A 22,886-nucleotide genomic window follows, 5' to 3' on the forward strand; every position below is an offset into this window, starting at 1 on the left:
TGAGGCCAGGAGTTCGAGACCAGCCTGGCCAACATGGTGAAACCCCGTCTCTACTAAAAATACAAAAATTAGTCAGACGTGGTGGCATGCGCCTGTAATCCCAGCTACTTGAGAGGCTGCGGTAGGAGAATCTCTTTAACCCAGGAGGTGGAGGTTGCAGTGAGCTTAGATCTTGCCATACGCTCCAGGCTGGGCAACAGAGTGAGACTCTGCTTCAAAAAAAAAAAAAAGAATTACTCTGCTCCTCCACATCATTATTTTTTTAGATGAAGCCTCGCTCTATTGCCCAGGCTGGAGTGCAGTGGTGCTATCTCGGCTCACTGCAACCTCTGCCTCCCGGGGTCAAGCACCTGTCCCACGTCAGCCTTCCGAGTAGCTAGGATTACAGGCCCACGCCACCACGCCTGGCTAATTTTTTATACTTTTAGTAGAGAAAGGACAGGGTTTCACCATGTTGGCTAGGCTGGTCTCGAACTCCTGACCTCAAGTGATCTGTCCACCCTGGCCTTTCAAAGTGTTGGGATTACAGGCGTGAGCCACCGCACCCAGCCCCACATCAGTATTTTATGTCAAGAAATGTTAGTCTCTATCATCTTTCATAAGCACTAATAGCAATTTTAAGTGGTATTTCATAATAGGAATTTAAGATTTCTCCTTGCTGACATTGATAAGAAAAAAAAAAACTTTACCACAGAATTACATTGTGCCTTTACTTTCCTAGCATGTCTATGTGCCTGACAGAAGGTCAGTGCCAGCTGGCCTGACTTTACAGTCTGTTAGTCCCCAGAGCCTCCAAGGGAAAACGGTGAGTAATATCTTTATTTACCATACCATGTTTTATTTATGTGCTGCACAGGAAGGTACATATCTAACATAATTTTTAAGTTTGAATTTTCAGAGTTTCTCCCAAAGAAAAAACATTACTGCTTTTGTGCAAGAGATGCTCATCAGAATTTGGAATCATGTAGCCATTTCAGTGTTTTAGTGGATACCTTTTCCTAAGTGTCTGACTGGCCAAATAAAAGATTATATTTTGAAACTTTACGGCCGGGCACGGTGGCTCATGCCTGTAATCCCAGCACTTTGGGAGGCCAAGGCAGGAGGATCGCTTGAGGTCAGGAGTTCAAGACCAGCCTGGCCAACATGTTGAAACCCCATCTCTACTAAAAATACAAAATTAGCCGGGCATGGTGGTGCATGCCTGTAATCCCAGCTACTTGGGAGGCTGAGGCAGGAGAATCACTTGAACCCAGGAGGTGGAGTTTGCAGTGAGCCGAGATCCTGCCATTGCACTCCAGCCTGGGCAACAGAGCAAGACTCTGTCTCAAAAAAAAAAAAAAAAGAAACTTTATTGTATGAACTAGGTGGGTTTCTTTACTTTCATTCCCTTATCCTTAAAACAGAAGTTGCAGTAATTCATTAGTGAACAAATCCAGCAAGCAGTTATTTGTAGTCAAACTACCAGCGTATTAAGTTTTTCGTGTGAATTTTTAGATTAACTTCTTTAGAGCTGTTTATAAAATAAACTGATTTACATATCAGCAGAAAAAGACTGTAACAAGCGTTCGATCAAAGCAAGTATTTACCATTACCATTTCATTGTCAGTGTTATGTTAATTGGAAAGGAGTTACATTAGCAGGACACTTCTTCTAGTTAAAGAGAAAAGATGACTTTTCCTCACTTCAGTTTATTTTAATGGTATTCTTTTATCAGGGGCACTGGCTTTATTGTCAGTAGATAACCTCAGTTTCTGTAAAGATGTGATTTTAGCACCTGTGTGTATAGTTGTTCATTATTTAAAATTCTCTTCCTGCAGTAATCAAATTCATCTTATGTGTTTTGTAAAAACATTGTTTTATTTTATCTTTTACACATTTAGATAAAATGAAATATGTCCTTGCTTTAAACTTCCTGCAGTTTATTTGCCAAAGATTATTTGATTAAGACTAAGAACTTTTAAATGTGGGAATCTTAAAACATTAGATTGTTGGCCTGACAAATAGTCATTAATCATAGAGTAAATGCTAAATAGCATACCACAAATGTTTCTCTTCTGCCTTGCTCCCTCTAGTGGATATTTAGCACAAAATTTATTTACCACCTCCTACTTTCTTTGGTCAAATGTGCCTCTTTATTTGGCCTCAAAATCTAAATAAAGTTATTGGTATCTTTCATCCTTTTGAAAATCTCTTAATCTGTTTTTAGCTCCATAAATAATAAACCAGAGTTTCAGTATTTCTTGCGGTATCACTCTGGGTTCTTAGAATATCTAAATCCCTTTGCCCATCTTACCTTCTCCCTGGCAAGACCTCAAGTGTTGGAGATGATGATCATAAAACAAGGACTATCCTAGCATCATGAGGTCACAAATAGGATTGGCATCAGAGCAAAAGCAACTGTTCTTTTTCTCTTACATGGTTTATTTAAATCTCACACACCAAACATTCTTTGACCATTTAATATACAGTAAAAAACTGTTGTCTCACCTGTGGATACCCAGTTTTATCTAAGGAATCCAATAGTAACTTCTGCTAACACTTTTTCTTCTGAAGGCAATAATTTTTAATATGATTTTGGATAATGGTTAAAAATGATTTCTGTTTTTGAAAAGAATTGTCGGAAAATAAAGAGCAATAGCAAATAAACAGAACAGAAGAGAGTTAATGCAACGCTGTCATGTAGGCAAAACAAACCAATCTTGGGAATACTTTTTAGCCTGGAATTTTTAAGAGTACATTGCAGCACTCCAGTGAGGAAAGCCTGTAGCCTGCTTTCAGTTGTTAATCATAACAAAGCTCAGAGAAATACCAAGTAATATTTTATGGGCTATAAGACTGCCAATGATCATACTTTACTGTATTTCTAAGAAAAGTATATTAAATTGGCCCATTAAGGAATTTCATCCACCGTTGAAAATTTATTTTCCTTTGGATCACAGTCACCAATCAGGAACCAAAAAAAGGTTCTCTTCTTTTCCCAGAGTGAAGAAGGAGGGTTTATGTGCCCATGGAAACTCTCTTTTTCTTAAAAAATAAAACTGATATTTTGGTCATAAAAAATGCTATATGAAAGCACTAACAGTGACATTTCAGAGTATAACTGGGAAGCAATTAATAGAACCCAGATCCCAAATTTAATAATGTGAAGATATCCAAGTTTTATTTTATTTTATTTTATTTTATTTTTTTAATTTATTTTGAGATGGAGTCTCGCCCTGTCGCCCAGGCTGGAATGCAATGGCGTGATCTCGGCTCACTGCAAACTCCACCTCCTGGATTCAAGCGATTCTCCTGCCTCAGCCTCCCGAGTAGCTGGGATTACAGTTGCGTGCCACCATGCCTGGCTAATTTTTTTTTAATCTTTAGTAGAGGCAGGGCTCAGGCTGGTCTCGAACTTCTGACCTTGTGATCCGCCTGCCTTGGCCTCCCAAAGTGCTGGGATTACAGGCGTGAGCCACTGTGCCCGGCCTACATTTATTTTAATTATTTTATGTACGTTCTGTTAGAAAGTTGGACATGCAGGTATTTGTACTATTGCTGGGAAAAGGTGTAATTTTTTTAGATATCTTAGTAAAATATCTTTTAATAATTTTTTAGTAGCACTTATGTACAAACCTTTATAATGTTTTTTTGGCATTGTGCTTTTTTGTACTTAACATTTAAATATTCTCATGAGTTCTGAGAAAATGCCTTAATTTACTGTTGTTTTGCTGTATCTTTTAAAGTAACACTGTTCCTTCTATTTCTCTAGATATCTATGCATTTATGTAGGACCTATCATCATAGTGCCTAGGCACTATGTTTGATGTCAACCATAAGAGGAAACTTGCCAAGAAATCTTGGTTTAATATCTGTCACTTAAGACAACAATTAATCTGTTTTCCACTGTTTGGATTCTTAAATTGTACTCCTTCAGCCAGAGGAGCTTACGCTGCTGCTAATAAAGCTGAGACGGCAGCAAGCCGAACTGAGTAGTATCCGGGAGCATACGTTAGCACAGCTCATGCAGCTAAAGCTTGAGGCCCACAGCCCAAAGGTCAGCTATGGAGAGATTTGTCTGTGTCGTCTGCCATCATCTCTTATTTTGAACCACTCATTAGTCAATATGATCAGCATCATTAGTGTTGAGCATGAGCCCATACCATCATTATAGTGACAACGTTAGAATCTCCTATTAACCCTTTGAGAATTCAACTTATTTATACATTACTGAAAGAAAATACAGGTAGGGTGCATTTCTTCTTAGCCTTCTACCCACCCGCTCACCCACTGGCTTTTGGTTTTGAGGAAGGCAATGCGTACAATACTTCATGTATGCATTAACTTCATGTTGTTATTCACTGAATACTGTGACTTCCATATCTGGTAAAACAAATATTGAGAAGTCCTATAATTTCCAATAAAACAATAAATTAAAAATTCATTATAGCTTTAATAATACTGCCTTTTAAATGTTAAAAATTAATTTTAAAATGTCTTTTATTTTTAATGAAAAGAACGAACACATAACCGTTTCTCAAAGGGTTTATAGCTCTGGTTATATAAGAAAGATCTTATTGAAAGAAGTAGTACTATATTAGAGGAAATAATTGACATGTAGAAGTTCTAACAGTCAGTTTGCTAAAGATATTTTAAGGAATTTTTCTGCTTAATAGTTCATTGTTCATATGCATGTCTACTTAATTTCTTACAAAACAAAATATAATTTTGTAATTTAATATGTCAGCGGTACCATTTACAGGGGAGCATGTGCGTGAAAGTTGTCGTGTACTGTGATATAATAGGTTGTAGTAAATTACCTGTTTTTCTTATTCCAAAATTGACCTTTTCTTGAATTCCACATCCTCTTTCTCTGTCCCTTTTTTCTTAATTGGTGCCTACTAGAATGAAATTCTTTCACATCATCTCCAAAGGAACACCATATATTTGGATCATCAGGTGGGATTCATAGAGATTTTCTTACTTTTAATACTTAATAGAACTTCTTAAATATAAAACAGTTTTTCAGGCTTCTCAGCTATTTCAGTCATGTTGAATTAATAACATGACTTTTACAAGTGATAGAATATGAAATCTCTGACCAGGTGGATTCAGGAATTCCATAATAAACAGGGAGAAAGGACAGGTGTGGAGGTAAAGAGGGATACAGATGCTGGGTCACCTGAAATTGAGAGCCTAAATTCTCTAGACTTCTTTCTTCTTATCCCGTTAAAACACCTAATCCTTGAGGCTTATCTCAGCTTGGAGCTGACCTAATTAAAGGAACAGACTCCAAGCTGTGAATTGTCTTGTTGGAAGGCAAGAAGGAGGGTGAATGTAGTGTGCTCTGTATTCCTAAAGGGGAGTTTAAAGGTGGGTGAAGTTGGCTGGATGCAATGGCTCATGCCTGTAATCCCAGCACTTTGGGAGGCTGAGGCAGGCGGCTCATTGGAGGCCAGGAGTTCGAGACGAGGCTGGCCAACATGGAGAAACCCTGCCTCTACTAAAAATACAAAAATGAGCCGGGCGTCACAGTGAACGTCTGTAATCCCAGCTACTTGGGAGGCTGAGGCATGAGAATTGCTTGAACCTGGGAGGTGGAGGTTGCAGTGAGCCGAGATCATGCACCACTGCACTCCAGCCTGGGCTACAGCGCAAGACTCTGTCTTAAAAATAAAGAAACAGAGAAAGAGAGAGAGGGAGGGAGTAAGGGAGGAAGGAAGATGGGTGAAGTGTGTAGTGGAGGTGATTTGCAGTTGCCTGTCCTTATTCCCTGTTTGCTGTGTACCTCCAATGTTTGGTCTTTGCCAACGTGTGTAGAGCCAGTTTTATAGGAGGCTCACATTCCTAGCATTAACTCAGTGGTGGCACCAGGTGTGCCTGGTTGAGGTGAATGTTCAAAAGTGAAAATGGCAATGGGCCGGGTGTGGTGGCTCCTGCCTGTAATCCCAGCACTTTGGGTGGCTGAGGCAGGTGGATCACCTAAGGTCAGGAATTTGAGACTAGCCCAGCCAACATGGCGAAACACCGTCTCTACTAAAAATACAAAAACTAGCCGAGCATGGTGGTGCGCACCTGTAATCCCTGCTACTTGGGAGGCTGAGGCAGGAGAATCACTTGAGCCCTGGAGGCAGAGGTTGCAGTGAACCAAGATCACACCACTGCACTCCAGCTTGGGTAACAGAGCGAGACTCTATCTCAAAAAAAAAAAAAAAAAAAAAAAAAAAAAAAAAAAAAGAAAGTGGCATTGAACAAGGAGTGACTCAGTTTTTATAAAATGTTCTATTAATATTTAATTTTAATTTGTTGGGAATTTTTTGTTATTAGACATAATTTCTTTCATTGAATGCATTTTTTATATAAATCAAGCTAAAACTTATTCTAGCTTGTTTCAAAATGTCCAAACTTGACTATTTTATCAAATAAAGAGGTTACTTTAGAAAATAAGACAAATGCTTTCATATTTATATTTGCCTGTTTGAAACAAAACAGTAATGTGCTACTTTAAATTAGTTGTATTTAAAGAGGGATTTTGCATTAGGATAACCCTTTGAAAGGTGTTAAATCATTTTCCTTATTTTAATTTTTAAAAGTAACACACTTTTGTTAATATAAAATTTATATATTTTCCACAAAACATTTTCATCAGCATTTTGGCTATTGGAATACTTTAAAAATCAGCATTTCATGTATCCGAATTCCAGATCTTCAATCCAGAGATTGAGGCTATTGAATTTAACCACAGTGTATATTATGCACTTTGTATATTATGCACTAGAAAAATGCATCTTCCTTCAAAATTCTACACTGCCAGAAAGCTGCTAAGATATATGGGAAATAAAAAACTCCTTTGTATTTAGAGCTGCAAATAGTCCTAAAAAATAGGTTTAAAAAACAATGATATAAACATGAATCTGAAGTTACCCCACATCTCTGAAAATAAACCTTGTGGTTTACTGTAATTTATTACTGACCTCATTGAATCAAAGCTTGCAGAGACATAGAACTTCAGAAAATTTTAGAAAAGGACAGGTAAATATATCAAAAACACCACCATATGCTAAGATGCCCTTCCTCAATCATTTTCCCACGTCGAGATTGTGTTTTATCCCTTTACCCAAATGACCTAGATCTCGTTGAGGTTCACGTTCCCATCACTCCTCTCGAAGAAAGCTTTGTGGAACCTTTTCTACTGCTCCATGCTGTGGTCCTTCCAGTGACTTCTAAACATCCTAATGTGTTATTGATCTTCTCTATTCTCTCAACATGTCACCAAAGCTTTTCCAGTAATTTATCTGAAGTAAAGCTATTCAATTTTTAAAGTTTGTGATAATGAGAAGAATTACAGAATTGTTTGAATGGTACTTGTGTTTGAAGTAAGAATATTTTGATAGCAAAAATTGGGCCATTTTTAGGTAATAATTAGACAGCATATGAAAACATGGTGGAGACTGCCCAAAAACTCAGATATACTTAAATGTATGTATCCTTAAGGTTTCCTAAAGAAAATCTCTCTTTAAATAATTTTATTAAAAATTTATGATTTAGAAACTTTGAATTTTAATAAAATTTTTCGTTCAGCTCAAACATTTCCAGCTTTTAATCTTGTTACTGCCAGTAGCGTAACATTTTAGAGTACCAGGTCCGTTGTTTTTGTAGGGATTATTGGTTCCCTGGATTTATGAATTGATTCATCAGTTTTATGTAACCACAAATTTGAGAGTAAATTATAAAATCTGAAAGAGGAAAAGGCTCTGGTCACATTTTATACTATATATCATAACAAATGAACATGTACTAATCTATTCTCACTCTAACACTTACTCTGCCTCCCCTAATAAATCATCAGAATAACCCAAGACCAGCAACAAAATGTAGTTTCCCTCCTGCCCCTTGTGAGGTATTACAATAATCAAAAGCAAAACTGTAATTTCTTTAAATTCTGTTAATCACTGTCAGTATTCACAAAACACATAGACCCAAAGAGTATTCTCATAGTTACTTCAGAGGTCAACTCATTTCTGATGCTACTGGAATGTTTAATAACAAATAAAAAATAAAATAGCCTTATCTGAAAGTCTGCAGATTTACATATTAAGCAGGCAATCCAAAAATCTTGACTTCTGGTGCCTGTAACTTCAGCAATATAATTTGATTCTCACTGTCACCGTTTATGAGGATGAATCATGTATTAAAGTGGTTTAAAAATAACAATAGATATACTAATTACATGGTAGAATTTTCTTCAGTTTTTTGTTTCATTATGAAGTACACTATTACAGTTTGTTTATGCTTCCATAGCCCAGTTAGTGTATTATTCAAAGTCCACATTTATATAAGACTAGCCCTGGTTTATTTGTCATTTTTGTGAATTTTAAGATAGTATAGGCCCAAAGTAGAACCTGTATACATAGAGTAATCCCAACTATATATTTTATGTACCTCATCCATGCTCTATGTAGAGAATGAATAAATGCATAATATATCAGTAACTCATTTTCTTCTCATCCAGCTTAGTTGTTGCTGAATATTGGGAGACACTTTTGGTTACAGTTTAAGTGAAACTTGCCAGCTTCATCCTAAAATGCATGTACTGAATGGATTTAACATTTATTAGCTTTTTCCATGTTTATTTTTCTGCCTAACAGAATATAATAGGGATGGAGGGAAGCCATAAGTAAAGTGTTGCCCTTGCTGTGTACTTGCCAGGAGGTTGGAAGTAAATTTCAGATTATCAGCAGTTAAAGTGGGGTCTCCTCCCCTGAAGAATGAAATATCCTGTTGTAGTTCTTTGAAAGTGCCATAGTGGCTGGTGTTTATTTTATGAGGGCAAAAGAAAATTTTGAAAAAAATTTTTTTTCTTAACAGGGCAGATCAAGCATAAGCTGCCCTGCTGAGCAATCATTTTATGATTAGGAGTCCCTAAAAGGCTCCATAGAGCCAACTATAAGTCATTTGTTTGAAACTGGAGTAACAGGTTTCCATAGGAGCTGATTGTAGCCAAACCATTTGATGATATTTGGTTGTAAGTTAGAGAAGGAGCACACTGGTTGTTTTGGCTCCTGTACCCTACTGGTTATTAAGGATTTTTAATAGTATCCCTGGTGGTTAGATTCCCAAGCCAGGCCATGAAAGATAGTATTTTACCCTGTGCTATATCTGAAGACCAGACTAACAGTATCACACACCCTAACCACACTGAAGAAAACATCTCTCTTAAAAATGTATTCAGTGGCTGGGCACAGTGGCTCATGCCTGTAATCCCAACACTTTGGGAGGCCAAGGCAGGTGCATCACCTGAGGTCAGGAGTTCGAGACCAGCCTGGCCAACGTATAGTGAAACCTCGTCTCTACCAAAAACACAAAAATTAGCCAGGCATGGTGGTGGGCACCTGTAATCTCAGCTACTTGGGAGGCTGAGACAGGAGAATCACTTGAATCTGGGAGGTGGAGGTAGAGGTTGTGGTGAGCCAAGATCACGCCACTGCACTACAGCCCGGGCGACAGAGTGAGACTCCGTCTGAAAAAAAAAAAAAAATTACTCAGTGTGGCCAGGCACTGTGGCTCACGCCTGTAATCCCAAGACTTTGGGAGGCCAAGGTGGGTGGATCACCTGAGGTCAGGATTCCGAGACCAGCCTGGGACAACATGGTGAAACCCCATCTCTACTAAAAACACAAAAATTAGCCGGGCCTGGTGGTGTGTGCCTGTAATCCCAGCTACTTGGTAGGCTGAGGAATGAGAATCACTTGAAGCTAGGAAGCAGAGGTTGCAGTGAGCCAAGATCATGCCCTGCACTCCAGCCTGGGTAACAGAGCAAGACTCTATCTCAAAAAAAAAAAATGTATTCAGTGTGCAAACCTCAGATCTTAGGAACACTTATGCCTTCTTCAGCAGATCTAACATTGGGAGTAGGGACTTGAAGTTTCTCAGTCTTGTCACTTACTAGATCTACGCTAGTTTCTAGTTCTTGGCTCCTGTAGCCTGGACCAGGTCTGGTTGGGTTGAGCAAAAGAATGAAATTAGGCGTTTAGAAACTAGACCAGGAGCTGAAGAGAGGAAGCAGTCAAAAACTCTCCATGAGTGAAGAGGTAGCACTTTTTTGATCCAGGCATGAAAGGAGTATTAATAGGAATGGGGAAGTTGGAACGTGTTCCCTCCATTTTCCTCACCTCTATTTTAGCTTTTCCTTCCATTTGTTTCTTACTCTTTTTCTTTCTAACATTCTCTACTAGTGTTTGAAGAGCAGTTGTGAGGGAACTTAAATGATATTCCCCTTTTCCTTTTCCCTAATAACCTTCCTGCCAGATTTTCAAGTAGGCAATGATAACAGCAGGTGAGATATTAGGAACTGTGACTATGAAGTATGTAGATGGAGATGTGCAGAAGGATCCAGAGACTTAGAGCAATGCTTCACATGCTTTTGGTAAGCATGCTCCCTACTGTGGGTAAACCAAACATGTACGAACCCCCCGAGAATTATGATATTCTACTGCAGGAACCAGCCTCTTCTTTTAACATCAGATAGCTAAAGGACGTTATCCTCAAAGTCATGGAAAAGCAGGAAGTTTGTCACGACAAATCCGTTTGCCATAGTACAGTTAAAAAAAAATACAGTGCAAGCATACCTATGTATTCTTTCTTGCATGAAAATGTTTAAGGTTTGCCAGAGTCAATAGCTAAATCCTTCTTTATAATTTACCAGTAAATGTCTTTTTTTTTTTTTTTTTTTTGAGAATGAAAAACATTTCATGTTTATTTGGAGATCCAGTAGACTGGGGATAGATTGTCAACAGAGTCAGCACCTACATATGTGTCTTTTTATCAGTACATTTTTTAAAAAACAATTATCAAATTCTTCTGAGGAGGGTAAGAAAATCTTTTTTGGGCTGGGCACAGTGGCTCACGCCTGTAATCCCAGCACTTTGGGAGGCCAAGGTGGGTGGATCACCTGAGGTCAGGAGTTTGAGACAGCCTGGCCAACACGGTGAACCCCATCTCTACTAAAAATACAAAAAATTAGCCGGGCATAGTAGTGCGTACCACCCGCTACTCGGCAGGCTGAGGCAGGAGAATTGCTCGAACCCGGGAGGCAGAGGTTGCAGTGAACGGAGATCGCACCACTGCACTCCAGCCTAGGCAACAGAGGGAGACACCATCTCCAAAAAAAGAAGAGGAATAGGAGGACAGAGATAAAACTCAGAAAATTCTTGAGCAGGATATGAAATAATAATGGCAGAACTGTAAGACTAAATGGATAATGGAGTAAATTAGAATTTAATATGTGTCTCTTAAATTGGCCTATTTAGTGCTCTTACATTATTCATGGGTCTGTTCTTAGCAGTAATCTGTCCTATTTTTTTAGCTTTTTTTTTTTTAACCTATCTCAGTACTAACTGGGGAAGATTTCCGTCTCTTGGTGTCCTCTCAACTGAGAATTCGTTTTCATCTATTCTTCATTTTACTACCTGTCACTGTGTGAGTCTTCATCTCTAGCCCTGCTGGGTTTCTCCCAGAAAACAGAGTCTGTAGTGTGGGCTTTCTTAATGTGGGCTCATTTGCAGGGAGTTTCCTTTGGGAAATGATATCAAGGTATGAGAGAAGAGAGTAAACAAGGAAGAAAGGGGTATATTATCAACTGCCATGGGCAACTTGGGCCTTATGGGACTGATTGATGCCTGTTGACAAATGAGTAGAAACTGCAGAATTACCCAAGTGAACAATAGAAGTGGGAAGCATTTGTACTGGCTTCCATCCTCCATTGATTAAGGGTTGCCCTGTGAGACTGACTCACCACCACATTGAGTTTATGCCTACATGGATTTCCCATACACAAAGTGGTTGACTCAGCAATAGCTGAAACAGAAAAATGTGGAGAGGGGCAAAAAAGCTGTCCAAAACACCTCTCCACAGTTTCAGTTATGTATCTCTAGTTGCCTGTGGAGATCTCCATTTGAAATTTCTGCCTTCAGCACATCCTCAATGTACCCAAAACAAAGCTGGTCATTTTGGTTTTGTTTTGTTTTTTTTTTGTTGTTTTTTTTTTTTTTTGAGACAGTCTCACTCTGTTGCCCAGGCTGGAGTGTAGTGGTGCAATCTCGGCTCACTGCAAGCTCCACCTCCCAGGTTCAAGTGATTCTCCTGCCTCAGCCTCCCGAGTAGCTGTGATTACAGGCACCCACCGCCACGCCTGGTGAATTTTTGTATTTTTAGTAGAGATAGGGTTTCACCATGTTGGCCAGGCTGGTCTCGAACTCCTGCCCTCAGGTGATCCACCCGCCTCAGCCTCCCAAAGTGCTGGGATTACAGGTGTGAGCCACCGCGCCTGGCCCAAAGCTTGTCATCTTTATCCCTCAAGTCCCTCACCAAAAAGCTAAAGCAAAAAAATAAAATAATTTTTTAAAAAATGGTTCAGAATATCAGTTGCTATTAACTTTGGTCATGTCACAAGCATTTATTGAATACATCTTCCTTCAGAAGGAACTCACTGGGCTTTGAGAGCCATCAGCACTCTTGCTTTACTATTTGCTTAGACTAGGAACTTAAGGCTGGCACCTTAAAACCCCCAGCGGAAAAGAGGATAACACATAGAGAAAGTGAGGCCGAGTCTCCTCTACGGGCTATGGCTGGGACAGCCTGACACCAATCTCTCACAGTCTGGCTGACTGATGAAGAAGAAGAAAAACAAGTGGCAGAATACCTGGAAGGACCTAAGGTATGACAAGCCTCCTTGGCATCCTGCCTGCCTCTCCATCACTGTAAGGATGGAGATTTTCCAAATTTGTGAAAATGGCAGAATTAAGTCAGACAAGTGCCTGGAGTTCTATTATGTTCTCCTAAAATCTTGTCTGCCCAACATCAGCATGTATTAAAGGTAAACTGATGACTTTAAACTGGAATTAAATGTACTTTAAAAACAGTTTCACTGAAAATGGAAAAATCATGAGATTCTATAGAACTGTCTGAACAGATTTTTTTTAGCTGATTACATGTTGGCATGGTGTTTGCTCAGGAGAACAAAGGCTACCATAACACCTCATGTATATGAGATCCCTCATTACCATTTAGTCAGCAAATCTTGGCAATGCTTCTCCTGAATCTTTAGTCAGCAAATCATTTAGTCAGCAAATCTCTGTAATGCTTCTCCTGAATCTTTGCACGCACATAGCAATATTCCTGGTCTCACATCTAGATTTCGTCATGTATCCCGTTTTATTGTATAGTAGTCTTGGATATTCCTCATCTTAATTTCCCTGGCTTTGGATAATAAGTTTGTTAACTGTAAGCCTCCACTCTCACATTTGTAACAGAGTAGTAATGTGAACCTTTAAGGGTTGTTAGGGATTAACTGAGGTAATATCTATAAACTTCTTAACACAGTAAGAGGAGCTAGTAAGCCCTCGGTAAATGGGAAGTCTATGACTGCTGAAATTGAAATTAGGTCCAGTTGCTCATTTAATCTTCCTAAAGCTCCTGCCACATTATGTCTTTTAGCCAACTCAGGAAATTTCACAGACTCCTTTTGCCTTACCAAAAAAAGTCTCTTTTTGCCATTTAAGCCTTCAGTCTTCCACCACCACGCCACAACTTGTGAAATAATTCCTCCCCCATAAACCCGTTTCTCCAGCCAGTGACTCACCATTTCTCAGATACTTCCAAAGCACTCCGTTCTCTGCATGGTGTACCTGTGTAGTGCCTGTTCAACCTTACTGTGTAAGTATCACTTTACAGTTCACAAAGCACCATCCTATACAACATCCCACTTGTTTCACATACACAGGCTCTGCAGCATACGGACCAATTAACCTTTATCCCCATTAAATCAGATTCCATGACTTGCCCAAAATCATAAGCTAGAGTGAAAACCTTGTATTAATGGATTTTCTTTCATCTTTTAAAAATTCTATTTTAACTTCTTTCAAAGTTAATGGATCATTCTGTTCTTAGAGTTTGGCTGCAGTCTTTGTTACCTGAGGAATATCAGCTTCTAGCTATGGCTCTAACAAGACAGCAAAGTGAAAACAAAATGTCCCTACCTATTCTAAAATGCATAATAGTTATACAATTCTATTTTTATTTACAAAATATTATAAATACTATTTTACAGTTACAAAATTATAAAAGTAGCTCATTATACCAGGCTTTGCTTCTGTCTTAATTTTACAGTAGGTTTTGCCTCTGTCTTAATTTTATGTACGTTTTTCAGCAAGTTTGTTCATTCTGCAAAGATTTATGGAACTCAGGATGCAAAGATAAGGCATGATGCTAATGCCCACAATGTAGAATTCCTGTTCAAAACTTGGAAGGAAATGAGGTTGAGTATAAATGCCAAAAACATTTCTAAAATTGACCTAAAGGTGTCATTATGTTGTTGAAACATAAGCTAATAAATCTTTGAATTAATGGTAGGAATTCAGCTACTCAGTGCCATTTGTAACTTTGTAAGAACACAGTTAACCATTGATAAAATCCAGATCCTTCTATCTAGAAGTTATTTTAATTTTGATTTAAAATTTGGACGGGTGCGGTGGCTCACACCTGTAATCCTAGCACTTTGGGAGGCCGAGGTGGGTGAATCACCTGAGCTTGGGAGTTCAAGACCAGCCTGACCAACATGGAGAAACCCCATCTCTACTAAAAAAAAAAAAAATACAAAATTAGCCTGGCGTGGTGGCACATACCTGTAATCCCAGCTACTCAGGATCTTGAGGCAGGAGAATCTCTTGAACCCAGGAGGCGGAGGTCGTGGTGAGCCGAGATCGCGCCATTGCATTCCAGCCTGGGCAACAAGAGCGAAACTCCGTCTCAAAAATAAAATAAAATTCAAGTATATTTTAGAATAGATTTATCCATGGCAAGAACAAGTACCTTTTTGACAGAGATGTAAGATTTTCACTTCAGGAATGTTTTTTCACTTAAAAATGGTAGATTTTAGTGTATCCTTAAAATATTTGCAAAGAAGAAAATGTGACAATTTCAAACCTTATGTTCACAGTAAAAGATTTTTTTAATTCATCTTGAGTTCTTTTAATATTTCCTGTTTCCTGTGGATGCCAGGGATAAACATAGTAGTAGCCTTGCTTGAAATTAAAGGAACAGTGATTAGGAAAAGGCCATTAAACAAGGAAAATATATTAAGCTACTGAAGTAAAAAAAAAAATCAGATCTGTAACACTTATCCGTAGCCAAATGTAAGTAAATTATTTGAAATGGCACTAGCCCAGGCCTTCAAAGTTTGCTTTCAAATATACCACAAGGACATAATCTATCTTCCTTGAAGTAAAGGGGAAATATTATAAAGTCTAGCTATATCTTTAAAAATATTGTTGATTCTTATGACTATATAACAATAGTAATGTTTGCAGGTTTTACTTATAGGAAAAACATATGATAATTTATTCAAATTACTTTAAAACTTCTGAAGTAATCTCAATAACCCCTTCAGTTATAAAGAGACTTATTTACATTCTTCTGTTACTGAAGTCACTTCAAATTTCCCTGCTTCCTGTTGAAGAGTGGTTTCAATAGGTAGCATACCCTTCAATCTCAGGTTCCTGGACTGTCAGATGTGCCTAGAGAGAGTGGAAGGCAAATTTACATTGTTATTATCTAAATGACCTATTTATAAAGACCCCTACATCCCCTAAAGCCTCACCCTGGGCATGTCGAATTCTTCAGCTTTTTAGTTTTGCTGCACATCTTAAGAGCTTATTGATGTAGACACAGGAGGACATTCTTGAGAAAATGGAGTGTTCTGTGATTACGCTATGGAGTTTTTTGCTTTTGTTAAGACAGATTCCCAACTGAAAAAATCTTTTCCGAAGAAGTCATTAAGAACTCAGGAAAAAGTCCCTTTTCCTCTTAAATGGAAACTGACAGCAAGAGATGGGTCTTCTTCTTAGTTAACAGTGAAGGACAGAAGCTCTGCTCTGTATCCACCCAGACTGTTCAAGAAAAAGAACTATTGGCACAGAATTCAGACTCAAGTAAACTAAGTTACAAGACAGCTTGAGCAAAGGTTTCCCCTCCTGCAAATGACTTGCAGATCATGGGGAAAATCATACTTGCTTTACTGGTCCTCTGTCGCCGAGGCTGGAGTGCAGTGGCATGATTTTGGCTCACTGCAACCTCTACCTCCCAGGTTCAAGTGATTCTCCTGACTCAGCCTCCTGAGTAGCTAGGATTACAGGCGCCCACCACCACACCCAGCTAATTTTGGTATTTTTTATTAGAGATGGGGTTTCACCATGTTAGCCAGGCTGGTCTCGAACTCCTGACCTCAAGTGATCCTCCCACCTTGGCCTCCCAAAGTGCTGCCGTTACAGATGTGAGCCACCGCCCCCAGCCTACTGGTGTAGAATTTTTAGACCTGGTATCTAATATGATAGCCACTAGCAACATGTGGCTATTTAAATTTGTAGTTACATATATATATAAGTAAAAACATTTCCTCAGTCATGCTAGCCCCATTTCAACTAGTCAATATTGAACTACACAGATGTGGAACATTTCCATCATCACAGAAAGTTCTGTTGGACAGCACTGTTCTGTATGATTTTTTTTTTTTTTTTTTTTTTTTTTTTGAGACGGAGTCCTGCTCTGTTGCCCAGACTGGAGTGCAGCAGCGCCATCTCGGCTCACTGCAACCTCCATTTCCCGGGTTCAACTGATTCTCCTGTTTCAGCCTCCTGAGTGAATGAGACTACAGGCGCACGCCACCGCACCCAGCTAATTTTTGCATTTTTAGTAGAGACGGGGTTTCACCATGTTGGCCAGGCTGGTCTCGAACTCCTGAACTCAGGTGATCCACCCACCTCAGCCTCCCAAAGTGCTGGAATTACAGGCGTGAGTCACCGCATCCAGCCTCTAGATTATTATATAAACTTTTAAGAGAGCAATTAAGCCACTGCTTAATCACTTGTTATTTTTAAGGGGAGTATGGAGAATTAATTTTTTCTAAGGATGAATTATATGAATGACCATCTTGGCTCTGCTCACTACTCATCTCTTTTCCCCCTCCCCAAATGATTCAGGAGCATTTTACCTCATGAGTTAGAATATCCTATTTTTTCTGAGTTCAGAGCTGGTCCAATTTCTCCAGAGATAGATTTGAAACAGACATTTAAAAGCTACTAAAGTAGCTGGCGCAAGGCTGTATAGTCCCAGCTACCAGGTAGACTGAGGCAGAAAGATCACTTGAGTCCAGGAGTTGTGGGCTTTTGTGCACTATGCTGATCAGGTGTCCACACTAAGTTCAGCATCAATATGGCAACCTCCTGGGAACGGAGGACCACTGGGCTGCCTAAGGAGGGGTGAGCCAGCCCAGTGGGAAATGCAGCAGGTCAAGACTTCTGTGCTGATCAGTAGTGGGATCACATCTGTGAATAAGCACTGCACTCAAGCCTGGGCAACATAGTGAGACCCCATTGTTTTTGTTTTTGTTTTTTAAAGATATCCTTTCTTTGAGCTTTTTTTTTGAGACATGATCTGGCTTTGTCACCCAGGCTGGAGTGCAGTGGCAATCATGGCTCACTGCAGCCTCAACCCCCTAGGCTGAAGTGATCCTTCTGCCTCAGCCTCTCAAGTAACTGGGACCACAGGCCTGCACCACCATGCCCAGCTAATTTTTTGTAGAGAGGGGGGTTTCACCATGTTGCCCCTGCTGGTCTCAAACTCCTGGCCTCAAGTGATCCACCTGCCTTGGCCTCCCAAAGTGCTGGTACTATAGGCGTGAGCCACCGTGCATGGCCAAGACCCCATCTCTTAAGAAAGAGAGTAACTGGCCAGGCACGGTGGCTCACGCCTGTAATCCCAACACTTTGGGAATCCTGAGGTCAGGCGTTCAAGACCAGCCTGGCCAACATGGTGAAACCCGGTCTCTACTAAAAACTCAAAAATTAGCCGGGCGTAGTAGTGGGCACCTGTAATCCCAGCTACTCACGAGGCTGAGGCAAGAGAATCGCTTGAACCAGGGAGGTGGAGGTTGCAGTGAGCTGAGATTGCGCCATTGCACATCAGCTTTTAAAAGGCGGTTAAAATCTCTTAATGCTATCTCTTATACATAGACAACAAGAAAATATTTTAATCTAGATCCAATACTTGTGTTTACTTAGTTTGAAGTTTTTTATCTTTGATAGTTGTGCAATTACCTTGATCAGTATCTGATATCAACTCATCTGGACCTTGAAAAATTCTTTGGCAGTCATGTTTACTTGAATTGGTGCCAGGATAGGACCATGGTTCACAAGCCTGACTTCTCAGAACTGACAGTAAATCTTCAGAAAGACAAAAACAAAGTACAATACTCAAGGCTGTCTTTCCCCCAGTCCCCAATAAGAATTGCCAGGGCCCAGACCTGTAAAGGTTTTAAATCTCCATAGGTAGTTTTATGGGGGCGTGGGGGCTTTTTTTTTTTTCTTTTGCCAGATATGAGAACTACACCAAAGAAAGGAGAAAAGTCAGCTGGGTGTGATGCCTCATGCCTGTAATCCTACCACTTTGGGAGGCCAAGACGGGTGGATCTCTTGAGCCCAGGAGTTCGAGACTAGCCTGGCCAACATGGCGAAACCCCTTCTTTCTTTTTTTAAAATTTTTTAGTTAGAAATGAAAAAAAGAAAGAAGTCTAGGTTTTCTGAAACAAGCACTGTCTTGGTGCTACCTTTTTTCATGTGTGGACACATAGCGAGGATATTTGTACAGCACCTTGAAACAAGCAGGAGGTGACGTCATGAGCCTTAGCCCTGCAGGGACCAGACTAGGCCTTCTGAAGCTGAGGTGGTCCTTGTCCCCACGCCTTGTAACCCATTTCCAGCCCATGGGTGTCAGTTGGGAAATTCTACACAAGATCCTAGTAGATGTAATTACATATAATTCAATGGTTTTTGATGATGGGGTTTTAAAATCAAGTTATTCAATAGGTGGGGTGCAGTGGCTCACGCCTGTAATTCCAGCACTTTGGGAGGCCGAGGAGGGCAGATCACAAGGTCGGGAGTTCAAGACCAGCCTGACCAACATGGTGAAACTCCGTCTCTACTAAAAATACAAAAATTAGCCTGACGGGGTGATGAGCACCTGTAATCCCAGCTACTCAGGAGGCTGAGGCAAGACAATCACTTGAACCTGGGAGGCAGAGGTTGCAGTGAGTCAAGATGGCACTGCTGCACTCCAGCCTTGATGACAGTGAGACTCTGTCTCAAAAAAAAAAAAAAAAAAAAAAAGACCCAGCACGGATGGCTTGAGGCCTGTAATTCCAGCACTTTGGGAGGCCAAGGCGGACGAATCACCTGAGGTCAGGAGTTTGAGACCAGCCTGACTACCGTGGAGAAACCCCATCTCTACTGAAAATACAAAAAATTAACTGGGCATTGGCACATGCCTGTAATCCCAGCTGCTCGGGAGTCTGAGACAGGAGAATCGCTTCAACCTGGGAGTCAGAGGTTGCAGTGAGCCAAGATTGCACCATTGCCCTCCAGCCTGGGGCAACAACAGCAAAACTCCATCTCAAAAAAAAAAAAAAAAAAAAAAAACTATTTGAAGACTGGGCACGGTGGCTCTACTAAAAATACAAAAAATTGGCTGGACTTGGTGGCGCACGCCTGTAATCCCAGCTACTGGGGAGGCTGAAGCAGGAGAATCGCTTGAACCCAGGAGGCAGAGGTTGCAGTGAGCTGAGATCGCCCCATCGTACTCCAGCTCAGGCGACAATCCGATACTCCGTCTAAAAAAAAAACAAGTTATTCGTATTTGCCAAACAGACCTCAAAACTGCTGAAGAGGCCAGGATTGAGTATCAGATTTTCTAGATAGTCTTTCTAAACATTTGGACTTAGAAATTTCAAGTAAAAATGTGTTTTGTTGTGAACAGAAATACACCAGCATTATTACCTAAGTGTATTTCCGAGATGTTGCCGCGTATGTTTTCTTATTTACAGCTAGAGTTAATTATGAAAATTGTGGGGTTGGAGGCGAGGTGGGGGTGGCCGTTTGTTTTCTCGTGGTCTCCAACTAGCGTGCTCTCTTCGCCTCCCCCGCGGCGTGCAGCGGGGTAGAGAAAAGGTGGCGACGGCGACTGGAGCAGCAGAGGCTGTAGCATCGGATACCCACCTCCCACGAACCGGTTCCTCTTCCCCCTCCTTGCTGTGTGTTTGATGTGTTAAAGCAGGAGGGAGAACGCCGCGAGCAGCGCCGTGAGCAACACTACCATCGTCCCCAGCACTGCGGATCCGGGCCCTAGCGGCGGGCCCAGTAGCGGAGGTGGTGGCGGCGGTGGAGGCGGCGGCATCGAGGTAATAGGGGACTAATCTCCCCGAGCGCTAGCTCTGAGCAGATGCGGACTGTCTTCGGTTTCCTAGGCAAGATCGACGAACCACACCTCTTCCCGCCGGATAATTCACCTTTGCCAATCTCAATCTAGTTAAATTCCATGATCCAGACTCAGCAGTTGTCGCACCATGTCTGACAAACACTGTATTCCTTGACAGAGCTTTGATAACGTACCATATGCAGAAGGAGTTATTCCTGATAAGGCTAAGGCTTGTCTGTTGGCACCAGCTAATGCAATGGCAGGTCTTCTACCTGGTGTTGGCTTCCTGCCTACTCCTAACCCACTTACTCAGACTGGCGCTGTTCCACCGGCTGCTTTGGGGGCTCCTACTCTTGTTCCTGCCCTTGCTGCACTTGGGCTTCCTGGAGCAAACTTGAACTCAGTCTGTTGCCACAGATCAGTTGCTGAAGCTTATGAGCACTGTTGGTCCCAAGTTGAAGCATGTAGCTGCTGGTCTTGTTTCACCAAGTCTGAAATCGGATACCTCTAGTAAAGAAATAGAGAAAGGGGCCACACATGGTGGCTCAGGCCAGTAATCCCAGAACTTTGGGAGGCTGAGGAGGGTGGATCACTTGAGGTCAGGAGTTCGAGACCAACCTGACCAACATGGTGAAACCTTGTCTCTAGTAAAAATTCAAAATTAGCCGGGCATGGTGGCGCATGCCTGTAATCCCAAATACTTAGGAGGCTGAGGCAGGAGAATCGCCTGAACCCTGGAGGCGGAGGTTGCAGTGAGCCGAGATTGTGCCATTGCACTCCAGCCTGGGCAATGAGCACAAAACTCTTGGCTCAAAAAAAAATAGAGGAAGCTATGAAAAGAGTACAAGAAGCACACTGCCTAATTTCGGCTGCTATAGAACCAGATAAAGAAAAAAGAAGGCATTCAAGATCACATTCTAGGAGGAGGAGGACTCTCATCTTCTAGACACAGTCAAGGAGCAGATCAAGAGAATGATTACATTGTCAGTCTAGGAGTCGTTGATGATTCAAAAGCCCAAGACAGAGAAGATCTCATTCCAGAGAGAGAGGTAGAAGGTCAAGGAGCACATCAAAAACGAGAGACAAAAAGAAGACAAAAGAAACGTTCTAAAACACCCCCAGAAAGTTACAGCACAGCTAGACATTATAGAAGTACAAACAGAGAGACAACAAGGAAGAAGCAGGAGTGGAACAAGATCTCCTAAAAAGTCTCGGTCTCCTAAAAGAAAATTGTCTCTCTCACCATCCCCTGGGAAACATAAAAAGAAGAAGAAAGATAAAGAAAGAAATAGGTATGAAGAACGATCAACAAGCAAGAAGAAGAGTAAAGATAGGGAAAAGGACTGGGAAAGAAAATCAGAGAGTGATACAGATGTAAAAGTTACCCGGCTTTATGATGAAGAGGAACAAGGGTATGACAGTGAGAGAGAGGAAAAAAAGAGAAGAAAGCAATAGAAGCAGGTTCCCCTAAAACAAAGAAATGTTCTGTGGAAAAGGGAACTGGTGATTCACTAGGAGAACCCAAAGTGAATGGGAATGATCATTATGAAGAAGACATGGATATGAGTGACTGAATATTGCCTCTATGGGAATCCAGCTGTATACATGCATCAGTGTCATTGCTTTGTGTGATTTCTGAATGTTGTATTTGTTCATCTCAACCCTAGATGTATATAGCTCTGAGTTATTAATGGTTATAAAGCTCTTGTTATTGATATTACCTATTTACATCAAAAAGCTTTTAGAAAATGGTATGATGTAAGCAATTCTTGTCATGGTGAAATCTGATGGTGTAACCCGTTTTACTATTGGCGCTGCTTCATAACAAAAATGGAAAGCTATATGCATCTACAGCCAGAATGGATTGTTTATGTCATATAATTTCCTTTATTAAGTTCACTTATATTACTTACAGAATTTTATTCATTGCCATAATAGAGCCATGTAGGAAATGCACTGATTGCATGTTATTGTGGCAAGAATATCCTAAATGTCATTAAAATCCTCCAACATGATGGATCTACTTATGGTCTTGTTTGTTGACATGACAAATTAACATAGTTCCATCTGGAAATGAGCATTTGAAATGATAATCCGGCTGGGCACGGTGGCTCACACCTGTAATTTTAGCACTTTGGGAGGCCGAAGGGGGCAGATCACCTGAGGTAAGGAGTTCCAGACCAGCCTGGCAAACATGGTGAAACCTTGTCTCTACTAAAACACAAACGCGCGCGCGCGCGCACACACACACACACACACACACACACACAATTAGCCAGGCATGGTGGTGCATGCCTGTAATCCCAGCTACTCCGGATTCTGAGGCAGGAGAATCACTTGAACCCAGGAGGCAGAGTTTGCAGTGAGCCGAGATTGCGCTACTGCACTCTAGCCTAGGCGACAGAGCGAGACTCCATCTCAAAAAAAAAAGAAAAAAGAGAAAAGAAATAGATAATTCTTTAAGCCTTGTAGCAAAATTTTTGTGATTTTGGTTTAAGTTTGAACGGTTATTATGCAGTAACCTTTTTTGATGGCTAATTAGGGTTTAATTACAGAAACAAGGTTTCAAGTAAAACTGTCTTTGGCAGTGAATAAATAGTATATTT

General features: G+C 40.6%; 1 protein-coding gene and 1 pseudogene across 31 annotated transcripts in view; both read left to right on the top strand.

The window, feature by feature from the left end:
* PLEKHA5 (pleckstrin homology domain containing A5) overlaps positions 1-22,886 on the top strand; it is a 245,546-nt gene that overhangs the window by 156,242 nt on the left and 66,418 nt on the right. For 18 of the 31 annotated variants that reach the window (XR_004665632.3, XM_034935439.3, XM_055095450.2 and 15 more), the window contains 3 exons: positions 722-805; positions 3,917-4,036; positions 4,885-4,938. Coding sequence is in view for 30 of the 31 variants with exons in the window: in XM_034935439.3 (XP_034791330.1) it covers positions 722-805; positions 3,917-4,036; positions 4,885-4,938 (258 nt within the window). In the remaining variant the exon portion in view is untranslated. Of the gene's footprint in view, positions 1-721; positions 806-3,751; positions 4,037-4,884; positions 4,939-22,886 lie in introns of those variants that run through there. The other 13 variants (XM_055095454.2, XM_034935441.3, XM_055095452.2 and 10 more) reach the window with 3 other exon arrangements.
* LOC129393459 (serine/arginine-rich splicing factor 11-like) lies at positions 12,648-22,295 on the top strand (annotated as a pseudogene).

This window comes from Pan paniscus, chromosome 10, assembly GCF_029289425.2.
Source record: "Pan paniscus chromosome 10, NHGRI_mPanPan1-v2.0_pri, whole genome shotgun sequence".
In the NCBI taxonomy this organism is placed as follows: domain Eukaryota; kingdom Metazoa; phylum Chordata; class Mammalia; order Primates; family Hominidae; genus Pan; species Pan paniscus.